Below are 11,846 nucleotides of genomic sequence, written 5' to 3' on the forward strand. Positions count from 1 at the left end.
GCTGTCCGTTCCCTGTATGACCGCAGCAGGAGCTTGGTTCGCATTGCTGGCAGTAAGTCAGACCTGTTCCCGGTGCGTGTTGGTCTCCGCCAGGGCTGCCCTTTGTCACCGGTTCTGTTCATTACTTTTATGGACAGAATTTCTAGGCGCTCTGGGGCGGTTTGCAGCCGAGTGTGTAGCGGCCGGGATGAGGATCAGCACCTCCAAATCTGAGGCCATGGTTCTCCACCGGAAAAAGGTGGTTTCCCCTCTACAGGTCGATGGGGAGTCCTTACCTCAAGTGGAGGAGCTCAAGTATCTCGGGGTCTTGTTCACGAGTGAGGGACGGATGGAGCGTGAGATCGACAGACGGATCGGTGCGGCGTCAGCAGTGATGCGGTCGCTGTATCGGTCTGTCGTGGTGAAGAGGGAGCTGAGTCGGGGCAAAGCTCTCGATTTACCGATCGATCTACGTTCCCACCCTCACCTATGGTCATGAGATTTGGGTCAAGATCGCGAATACAAGCGGCCGAAATGAGTTTCCTTCGCAGGGTGGCTGGGCGCACCCTTCGAGATCGGGTGAGGAGCTCAGTTACCCGGGAGGAGCTCGGAGTAGAGTCGCTGCTCCTTCACGTCGAAAGGAGCCAGCTGAGGTGGCTCGGGCATCTGTTTCGGATGCCTCCTGGTCGCCTCCCGCGGGAGGTGTTCCAGGCATGTCCTAGTGGGACAAGGCCTTGTGGAAGGCCCAGGGCACGCTGGTGGGACAATGTCTTCGAGCTGGCCTGGTGTCGCCTCGGGGTCCCCCCAGAACAGCTGGAGGAGGTGTGTGTGGATCGGGAAGTCTGGGCATCTCTGCTGAGACTGCTGCCCCCGCGACCCGGCCCCGGATAAAGCGGAAGAAAATGGATGGATGGTGTCTGGCAAATGCAGAAAACTGCTTAGTTTGTTCAGGGCAAACCTTTAACTACTCCCATCATGTCCGATAACATGTTGATTGTCCATAAACATTGTTTACGGCCCATTGTGTGTTGTTTTTCTCATTTATTTCAGCTGCATAACACTTAAACAGGTTCCTTCTGGCATTCAAGATCTTATCATGATTTTAGGCAATACAGAATGGTCATGAAACACAACATTAGGGCCCGACCGATATCAACTGGCAGATATATTGGGCCGATATTTGGGTGTTTTCTGCATCGGCTGATCAAAAGGCCGATGTCTCTGAAACTGGAATCGGTCAGAAGTTTGTTCACCTCGGCTACTTTATGTATTTTATGTTGTAAACTTTTGCTTATAATTTCAAACCATAAGAGATTGAGACTTACCGTTTTTTGTTGTGGAATCAGCTGATTTTTATCTTTCAAACAAGCTCCATCTGAAGTATACGGTGGCCTGGAAGTGCAAAACACATGTTTTGAAACAAATGTACGTTTTTTTATGGAAAGGGTACTTTTGGGGGCAAGACTTCCGGTCCTGTTCACAGGGGTTAGACACAGCACACATGCAGACACAGTGGTTAGATACAGAACACACATGCAAGGTGGGGATTTTTGTGTCACCCCAAAAGTACCCTTTCCGTAAAAAAACAAAATTTGTTTCAAAAATTGTACAATTATAAAGTAGAACAAAATTCCATTCAGATGTTGGGTTAGTCCTGAGCTGCTGCGACTGAGCGCGTCGCCACAGTGCGATGCCTCCACTGTGCTGCAGGTGTGGGGGAAGAAATGTGGGGGAAGAAATGTGTAGGTCTCAAATGTCTTTAGCTCATAAAATATAGCTGTAATTACTTAAAAAAAATAGCACCCTCTTCTTCACAGACTTAATCCATGCATCAACATGGATGGAGTTATTAAAAGCATTGAACACATTATGGAAATGGATTTATGCACGGATTATTTTTTCTCTGCGATGATGTATAATCCTAATTTCATATAATGTGCTAACATGATCAAATACTGTAAAAACATGACGTGATTTTTTTTCTAAAGTGATGAAGATCTTGTTCAAATTTGTATTCAGACGAAATACACGAAGAGGCGACTGACCCATCTACTCTTCTGTATGAAAGAATCAATGTACAGTTGTGTGCATGTGCAAGAACCTATGGCAGCCATGTCCAGTAACTCCCAATGATCTGATTGGCTTTTGTCAGTGTCGTTTGGAGACTGATGTCATTATATGCTTTAGCGCATTTGCACACTGACCAGTCGAGAGTGGCTACATGTGGCTGTAGTTAGATGTTTAGTTAAGAGTGAACAACACTCTCTTCTGAGGATGAGTGCAACTCACATGATCCTGGACATTCATCCATGTTTCGACCTGAATAACTTTACAACTTTATTATTTCCCAGTGACCCGTCTGTCCTGTGTGTTCTGGTATATCTTGTACTTGGACTCTTGTCAGCTATAACAGTTTGTGGAAACCTTCTTGTCATAACCTCCATTGTTTATTTCAAGCAGCTGCACATTCCCACAAACTACCTGATCCTGTCTCTGGCTGTGGCCGACCTGCTGGTGGGAGTTGTAGTGTTTCCATTCAGTATGGCTCATACTGTAACCGCCTGTCTTTACCAGGAAAATGTGTTTTGTAAAATCCGGGATTATTTTGATGTTACTGTCACTTCTTCTTCCATTCTGAATTTATGTTGTATTTCCATTGACAGATATCACGCTATATGTCATCCTCTCACGACAGTAACTGTGCGTGTGGCTGGAGTCATGATCTTTGTGACTTGGAGTGTTGCTGCGATGATCGGTATTGGTATAATTTTAAGTGGACACAGTCAGGGAACATGTGAAGAGATGTGTCTTGTTGACTTTTTGAGTACAGTGGTAGGGGCCATTTTTGCTTTTTTCATGCCTGCATTTATAATGCTCTGTATTTATATCAAGATCTTTATGGTCGCTCAGAGACAGAGAAACAGCATAAAGATTTCTAAATCTGGAGGGATCAGTAAGATGGAGAGGAAGGCCACTAAAACCCTGGCCATAGTGATGGGAGTGTTCCTCTTTTGTATGATGCCGTACTTTCTGTGCATCGTTTTTCTGCCTTTAGCGAGTGAAACTCCACCGTTCTCTCTGATCGAAGCTCTCAACTGGCTCGCACTGTCCAACTCAATGCTCAACCCTTTCATTTACGGCTTCTTCTACAGCTGGTTCAGGTCTGCCTGTAAAATGATATTATCTGGACAAATATTCACCGGCAACTTTGCAAACACTAAACTAATGTGATTTTTTTCGTACTACAGTGTAAACACATGCTCAGGAGTTGTAATTTCATCATATCTATGATTTATAAATGTGTTTAACAGAGCCCATAGCATAGAATGAGTAGAAAGTAGAACGTAGAGACTAAAACAAGAAAGAGATCTTTTGTTGCCATCTAGCCATCCATCCATCCATCCTCCGCTTTATCCGGGGCCGGGTCGCGGGGGCAACGGTCTCAGCATATATCCAGTAAAATAAAAATCCTGTAGTCCTGAAAAGTGTAAAGCTGAACAACCTCTTTCGGGGAAATCTGTCATCTGTTTTTGACCGTCCCAACTTTCAAGGCCACTGTGGGGCATCCTGCCGAGTGCAGCGGGCGATTGCAGTGCAAAGTCTGAGGATCATGACTTCTTGATCTTGGGTAGGTCAGGAGTACCTGGAGGTTTAGCCTCTTGTGCAGGTTTTGGGTTGATGAGGAAAATCAGAGAACCATGGAGTGCTGCCCATACTCTCTGTCTCTTGTATAAGTGTATTTGTTTAGAAAATGTAATTAATGAAATGCAAGTCGAACACACAATCACCAATGTGCAAATGCTAACGTAATCCTTGTAGTGATGTGACATTCATGACCGAATAGGCTCTTTTGGATGTTTTTTTTTTTTTTAAGGTAAACAGTTCAAACTGGATCTTTGTTGGAAAAGGTCTTTATGTTCCCCATTCAATGTTTCAAAGATTCACCCCAAAAGAAGTGCAAATTGCCCTAAAACTTGCTCTGTGAGATGAACAGATCAAAAAGACTTAGCTCCCAGTAAAGAGACATCAATCTGGCCACAAAAGCATTAAATCCAACGCAATCGCAGCTTTTTTTTTCTCTCTGAGGGAGGGAAGAGGCCAGTTTGTAGCATCACAGATTTGAAATAGGACATTGTTATGACCGTGCGTATGTCCGTGGGATTTAGTTTTTGGGTTGGTTTGACCATCAGCCTTGCTCTTGTTCAGGGGATGTCGATGGTGACTGTAAACAATGTCATGTAAGTCTTTTTCAGCCTCTTGGTCATTTGTCCGTCCTTGTCAGTCTCTTTCCCTCTTCAAGTGACCACGTTAGGTTAAACATTATTCAGGTGTCAGACCTTGTGTTGTGAAAATGTTCACGCCAACTTTTCAGAATTGCTCAAAGTTGCAAACTTTCATCAACTTTCAATACTCACTGAAACATAGCCCACGTAATCCTCATGTTCTGATTGGGTGACTGAGCTGAGCTGTTGACAGTGGTGTCGATAAAAGTGTCTGCAGGCCCACAGTGAACAGCACAGGGAACAATCACTCATATGAAACTATGAACGCAACTCACATTATGACGGACATTCATCCATGTTTCGACCTGAATAACTTTACAACTTTATTATTTCCCAGTGACCCGTCTGTCCTGTGTGTACTGGTATATCTTGTACTTGGACTCTTGTCAGTTATAACAGTTTGTGGAAACCTTCTTGTCATAATCTCCATTGTTTATTTCAAGCAGCTGCACATTCCCACAAACTACCTGATCCTGTCTCTGGCTGTGGCCGACCTGCTGGTGGGAGTTGTAATCTTCCCTTTCAGTATGGCTCATACTGTAACCTCCTGTCTCTACCAGGAAAATGTGTTTTGTAAAATCCGGGATTATTTTGATGTTACTGTTAGTACTTCTTCCATTCTGAATTTATGTTGTATTTCCATTGACAGATATCACGCTATATGTCATCCTCTCACTTATAAGACGACAGTAACTGTGCGTGTGGCTGGAGTCATGATCTTTGTGACTTGGAGTGTTGCTGCGATGATCGGTGTTGGCATCATTTTAAGTGGACACAGTCAGGGAACATGTGAAGAGATGTGTCTTGTTGACTTTTTGAGTACAGTGGCTGGGGCCATTTTTGCTTTTTTCATGCCTGCATTTATAATGCTCTGTATTTACATAAAAATCTTCTTTGTCGCTCAGACACAGAGAAACAGCATACAGATTTCTACTTCTGGAGGGATCAGTAAGATGGAGAGGAAGGCCACTAAAACCCTGGCCATAGTGATGGGAGTGTTCCTCTTATGTATGATGCCGTACTTTCTGTGCATCGTTTTTCTGCCTTTAGCGAGTGAAACTCCACCGTTCTCTCTGATCGAAGCTCTCAACTGGCTCACTCTGTCCAACTCAATGCTCAACCCTTTCATTTACGGCTTCTTCTACAGCTGGTTCAGGTCTGCCTGTAAAATGATATTATCTGGACAAATATTCACCGGCAGCTTTGCAAACACTAAACTAATGTGATGTTTTGAGTACTACAGTGTAAACACATTCTCAGGAGTTGTAATTTCATCATAACTATGATTTATAAATATGTTCAACAGACCCCATGACACAGAACGTGAAGAAAGTATTTTTTTAGTCAAAACTGTCCTAATGCACTGGTCGAGAGACTAGAACAAAAAGATCTTTCGTTGATATGTTTTACTTCCAGTATAAAAAAGAAATAGCTGTGCACATTTAAAACAATAGTTTCATATTTTATGTAATGGATGTTTTTCCGTAATATATCCAGTAAAATAAAAATCAGAGAATGAGAATCAGCTCAAAAGTTCATAACGACTTTGTTTTTATGATTCACCCCAAAGTAATACAAATTGCTCTGTGAAATGAACAGATCCAAAAGACTCAGCTCCCAGTAAAAAGACATACATCTGACCACAGAATCCTAGAAGCATTGAACCTTATGTAGTATGAAAACATTAAAGTTTGCATGTTCTCCATCTGCCTGCGTAGGTTTCCTTTGGGTACTACTGTACGCTTTCCCGTACCAAGAAAAACATGTACAATACTGTAGGCCAGTATGAGTGAAAGTGTGTTTGAGAGTATGGGTGGGGGACGGCTATAGTCCAGTGAGGCGTGTTTACATGCATGAGTCCCACGTATGTTCATTAATATGCACTGTCCCGAACAAATACCCAAATAAATTAGATTAACAACAGACCAATTTTACTGTCATTTCTTTTTCAAGCACTTCATATTTGCAAATGTTCCTTCCAGTGAAATATTCCTGTTTAATTCTCTCTTGCTCATAGTTGCCTGATCCGCAAGTATTTCTGTTGAGGGAATATTTCCGTGGATAAAAATCATCTGCGGATTTTGGTATAGATATTTTTAATGTAAAATTAGGGAATTTTACCTTTTTTTTTTTCAACAAAAACTCTAATTGGAATGACAAAACATTAAATCCAACGCAATCACAGATTTTTTATTTAGTTTGTTATCTCTGAGAGAGGGAAGAGGCCAGAGAGGATCAGTGGCAGCTGGAGATGTAAACTCTAGGCGGGGCTGTTGTGCACCGTGTTTGTGTTGGCTAAGAAATAAACAAAAATAAACTAGAAGGTCTGGGCTCATTCTACACTTTAGGACATTACTGTAACATGTAGGGGGAGGAAAATACATCATTTTAACATTAACTCCGTATATAGTCCCTTTAAAGGTTGTATGCTGAGTGCATGGTGATCTTACACCACAACTACATTCTCCCCAAACAAAAAAATAAACTCGCGATTTGGGAATTGCCAAAAATTGCACAGCCAAAAACTCATAAGACCTGTTGTTTATTTTATTGACCTTTATTTAACCAGGATAGTCCCACTGAGATTAAGAATCTCTTTTTCAGGGGAGTCCTGACTCTAGAGGGGGGTCTATTGTACATGTTTTAGTGGTAGGAGAAACCGGAGTACCCGGAGGAACCCTACGTAGACAAGGGGAGAACATGCAAACTCCACACAGAAAGGCCCCGTCCAGATGGGAATCGACCTTCAAGCTGTGAGGTGTGAGCGCTAACTGTTGTGCCACCGTGCCGCCCACTTAGGCTTTAAACAGCAGACTATTACCTAACCTACCAATGCATTTACCCTAAGCACAATGAGATGAGAGCAGGAACAAGTTGTTTATGCCCTGCTAAAGTTAGCAACAGCTGTGAACCTGGACAGTTTCCCATATGGTTTACAGAGACCGCTTGCAAGTGAAAGTGATCAATGAAGAGTCTTCAGCGTATCCATGCTCTGTGATCAAGTGTGTGTGTTCGTGCTGGAGGCGGGACCATGCGGTACTGCCTTCTATCGATCAATGTCATATTTGTGTGTGCTCTCGGGGCTAATCATGGCAAGCACATTTTTTTTTCTTGCGGTAAAAATGTATTGTGATCAAAGTAATAAAACTACAATGTAATGACAACAGTAATAACAATAGGCAGTTATGATATAAAATAAAGTATTAAAAAAAAAAGTCTTCTTCAGTCAAAAAAAAAAGAAAGACAGGAAGGGCTTAGTCCACCTAGCTCATTGATACCAGCCGTACCTGGATAGGACATTGTTTTGACCGTGTGTTTGAGTTGGTTTGACCATCAGGAGCCTTGCTCAGGTCAGGGCATGTTGATGGTGAATGTAAACAATGTCATGTAAGTCTTTTTCAGCTTCTTGGTCATTAGTCTGACCATGTCAGTCTCTTTCCCTCTTCAAGTGACCACATTTTTGAAACATTATTCAGGTGTCAGACCTTATGTTGTGAAAACGTGTACGCCACACTTTGCTCAAAGTTGCAACTTTCAATACTCACTGAAACATAGCTCATGTAATCCTCATGTTCTGATTGGGTGACTGAGCTGAGCTGTTGACAGTGGTGTCGATAAAAGTGTCTGCAGGCCCACAGTGAACAGCACAGAGACAGTATAATTGGAGCATTTACTCATATGAAACAATGAACGCAACTTACATTATGACGGACATTCATCCATGTTTCGACCTGAATAACTTTACAACTTTATTATTTCCCAGTGACCCATCTGTCCTGTGTGTACTGGTATATCTTGTACTTGGACTCTTGTCAGCTATAACAGTTTGTGGAAACCTTCTTGTCATAATCTCCATTGTTTATTTCAAGCAGCTGCACATTCCCACAAACTACCTGATCCTGTCTCTGTCTGTGGCCGACCTGCTGGTGGGAGTTGTAGTGTTTCCTTTCAGTATGGCTCATACTGTAACCGCCTGTCTCTACCAGGAAAATGTGTTTTGTAAAATCCGAGATTGTTTTGATGCGACTCTTTGTTCTTCTTCCATTCTGAATTTGTGTTGTATTTCCATTGACAGATATTACGCTATATGTCATCCTCTCACTTATAAGACAACAGTAACTGTGCGTGTGGCTGGAGTCATGATCTCCATGACTTGGACTGTTGCTGCCATGATCGGTATTGGTATAATTTTAGGTGGATACAGTCAGGGAACATGTGAAGAAACATGCTCAGTCAGTGTTGTACTCTCTAATGTCACTGGACCTGTTTTTGCTTTTTTCATGCCTGCAATTATAATGCTCTGTATTTACATGAAGATCTACTTCATTGCTCAGAAACAGAGAAACAGCATACAGATTTCTAAATCTGGAGGGATCAGCAAGATGGAGAGGAAGGCCACTAAAACCCTGGCCATAGTGATGGGAGTGTTCCTCTTATGTTTGATGCCGTACTTTCTGTGCATCGTTTTTCTGCCTTTAGCGAGTGAAACACCACCGTTCTCTCTGATCGAAGCTCTCAACTGGCTCACTCTGTCCAACTCAATGCTCAACCCTTTCATTTACGGCTTCTTCTACAGCTGGTTCAGGTCTGCCTGTAAAATGATATTATCAGGGCAAATATTCACAGGCAACTTTGCAAACACTAAACTAATGTGATTTATTTAATTGAGTTATAAAATAAAATCTTTTAAAATAGTAACTTGTTGGTCGACTGACTTTGACCATAAATTGAGATATTTAAAAAAAAGAGCTTGAGATGTAGTGGAGCATTTCTAGGATTAGTGGTACATTGTACAATCATTTTAAAATGTATAATTCTGGAGTCCTCGTTCACATTAAAGTAGCTGGATGCCAGTTTTGGCATTTAACGAGGTGTTGCACGTTTCTCTTTTTTACATCGTTGTTGGCCACTGTGCATCTATATGAATGGTGCTTGGGTAAGCAGCGAGCTCTTATGCTTGAAATGCCCATTTTTATTCTTTCCTGCTGCGGTGCTTCTGTCCGCTGAGTCCACTCACATCCACCCAGGGCCTCCAATGCCATTGGACGATTGAGAGACCCGAAGGCTGTTGTACTTTCGGGCTGATCAGAGCAGATATGAGAGAGCAGTCACAAAGCACTTTACGTCATGCTTTAACGGCCGCCCTGTCATTAAAGTGTCCCAAACTTCATCAAGTCTATAATTGCAGTCCACTCCCCACACGCCATACTATTCATGAAGGCACATGCAGTATCAGTCAGGCTCTCGTGGTCCTAGCCTCATGTCTCATATCATGTCGTACATTTAGAATAGTTTAGTCTGTGGGTTAATTTCAGTGAGAAATTATGAATTGTGGAAAAATGTCCTTACGTGTGTGGGCTCTGCTCTTTGCATCACGTTTTTAAATCCCAAACGATTTTAAAATCCTCTAGTGTGTACCAGGCTTTCATTTGAATTTTGTGTTTCAGGCCTATAATCATTTTTAAAACGTCCTGCCACTAACGCTCCCTTGTCCTACTCTTTCTACCCACAAAACCAGCCACCCTGCTGACCATGTGGTGAACTGTAATCTCACCTTTGTACATATTCTGAACATAATACTGACTTTGTATCAATAAAGGATGTCCAGACTCTTCATGCTGTCACGTGGTCTCTACTTGCTTGTGGCGCTTTGAGCAATGGGGGATGACAGAGGCAGTTGAAATTCAAATCTGTGCCCCCGGGACAGTAAACTGGGATGAGGGGACCTACTTGCTTTCGTCCACCTTGGATGCTGTGGACGTCGGACTGCAGATGGCGCTGTCGCCGTCACTCTCTTGGTTGGAAAATAAAGCCAAAACTTGTGAAGGACAAATTTGTGCACCCAATCCACAACAGGTCATATGAATTCAGAAAAAGTTACTCGGGTATTTTCATAGGAATGCAGATGATGACACACTTCATGGATCTTGTTGTGCCCTCCCAGAAATAGTTCCCAGATAATCCTCATATTCTGATTGGGTGACTGAGTTGAGCAGTTCAGACTGGTGTCTATTAAAAGTGTCTGCAGGCCCACAATGAACAGCACAGGGACAGTATAATTGGAGCATTCACTCATGAACCTATGAACTCATGAAACGATGAACGCAACTGACATTATGGCGGACATTCATCCATGTTATGACTTGGACAACTTCTCAACCTTAATATTTCCCAGTGACCCGTCTGCCCTGTGTGTACTGGTAAATCTTGTACTTGGACTGTTGTCGGCTATAACAGTTTGTGGAAACCTTCTTGTCATAATCTCCATTGTTTATTTCAAACAACTGCACATTCCCACAAACTACCTGATCCTGTCTCTGGCTGTGGCCGACCTGCTGGTGGGAGTTGTAATCTTCCCTTTCAGTATGGCTCATACTCTGACCTCCTGTCTCTACCAGGAAAATGTGTTTTGTATAATCCGGGATTGTATCGATGCAATTCTTTGTACTTCTTCCATTCTGAATTTATGTTGTATTTCCATTGACAGATATCACGCTATATGTCATCCTCTCACTTATATGACGACAGTAACTGTGCGTGTGGCTGGAGTCATGATCTTTGTGACTTGGACTGTTGCTGCGATGATCAGTATTGGCATCATTTTAAGTGGATACAGTTATGGAACATGTGAAGAAACATGCTCAGTCAGTGTTGTACTCTCTAATGTCACTGGACCTGTTTTTGTTTTTTTCATGCCTGCAATTATAATGCTCTGCATTTATATTAAGATATTTGTTGTTGCTCAGACACAGAGAAACAGCATACAGATTTCTACATCTGGTACAGTCAGTAAGATGGAGAATAAGGCCACTAAAACCCTGGCCATAGTGATGGGAGTGTTCCTCTTATGTATGATGCCAAACTTTCTGTGCATCGTTTTTCTGCCTTTAGCGAGTGAAACTCCACCGTTCTCTCTGATCGAAGCTCTCAACTGGCTCACTCTGTCCAACTCAATGCTCAACCCTTTCATTTACGGCTTCTTCTACAGCTGGTTCAGGTCTGCCTGTAAAGTTATATTATCTGGGCAAATATTCACAGGCAACTTTGCAAACACTAAACTAATGTGATGTGATTAGGGATTAACCATGGATATCGAACAGATGCTTTGCTGGATTACATTTCCCTGAATGCGTAATTTCCCCCAAATTAATAAAATCTGAATCATCAATAGGTGTTGGCTCAGTTAAGTCAAACAACATTGAGACAGCCAAGCATTATGTATTTTTGTGAATATTTTGAGTTGAAGTTTAAAGAGCAAAATAGTTTTATATAGACCTTTATTCTCCTGCACAAGATTCTTTTCTAATATATACCAATATGCTCTTGTATTGTTTGTTCTCCTGCGTACGGCACTTTGGTCAACAGTATTGTTTTGTATGGTTGTGTGGTTTCGAATATAAATAAAGTTGGATTGGATTTGAACTTTCTTCAGGGCACAATCGGGGCTCACATTTGTCAAGGGCAAGAGAGAGATTAATTAGATATGCAAAAATACTGAAAGGTTTGCAAAAGATAAAACACCACTTCAGATATTGTTTGATAAGAATCATACTATACCATATGGCCAAAAGCTCAAAAAGTCAC

The 11,846-nt window shown here is 42.1% G+C and overlaps 4 protein-coding genes across 4 annotated transcripts; all 4 read left to right on the plus strand.

Moving 5' to 3' along the window:
• Nucleotides 1-2,253: 2,253 nt before the first annotated feature.
• LOC306975033 (trace amine-associated receptor 4-like) lies at nucleotides 2,254-3,210 on the plus strand (the record flags this gene model as incomplete). The annotated part of the gene is made up of 1 exon (XM_079572453.1): nucleotides 2,254-3,210. The coding sequence occupies one exon, from the start codon at nucleotides 2,254-2,256 to the stop codon at nucleotides 3,208-3,210; it is 957 nt and encodes a 318-aa protein (XP_079428579.1).
• A 1,330-nt stretch (nucleotides 3,211-4,540) lies between these two features.
• Nucleotides 4,541-5,488, plus strand: LOC306975034 (trace amine-associated receptor 1-like; the record flags this gene model as incomplete). The annotated part of the gene is made up of 1 exon (XM_079572454.1): nucleotides 4,541-5,488. One exon carries the CDS (start codon nucleotides 4,541-4,543, stop codon nucleotides 5,486-5,488), a length of 948 nt encoding a protein of 315 aa, XP_079428580.1.
• Nucleotides 5,489-7,966: 2,478 nt separating this feature from the next.
• Nucleotides 7,967-8,917, plus strand: LOC306975035 (trace amine-associated receptor 4-like; the record flags this gene model as incomplete). Its single annotated transcript, XM_079572455.1, has 1 exon — nucleotides 7,967-8,917. The coding sequence occupies one exon, from the start codon at nucleotides 7,967-7,969 to the stop codon at nucleotides 8,915-8,917; it is 951 nt and encodes a 316-aa protein (XP_079428581.1).
• Nucleotides 8,918-10,360: 1,443 nt separating this feature from the next.
• On the plus strand, nucleotides 10,361-11,329 carry LOC306975036 (trace amine-associated receptor 8b-like; the record flags this gene model as incomplete). Its single annotated transcript, XM_079572456.1, has 1 exon — nucleotides 10,361-11,329. The coding sequence occupies one exon, from the start codon at nucleotides 10,361-10,363 to the stop codon at nucleotides 11,327-11,329; it is 969 nt and encodes a 322-aa protein (XP_079428582.1).
• Between the last annotated feature and the right edge of the window lie 517 nt (nucleotides 11,330-11,846).

This window comes from Gobius niger (assembly GCF_951799975.1).
Source record: "Gobius niger genome assembly, chromosome: 15".
Classification (NCBI taxonomy): Eukaryota; Metazoa; Chordata; class Actinopteri; order Gobiiformes; family Gobiidae; genus Gobius; species Gobius niger.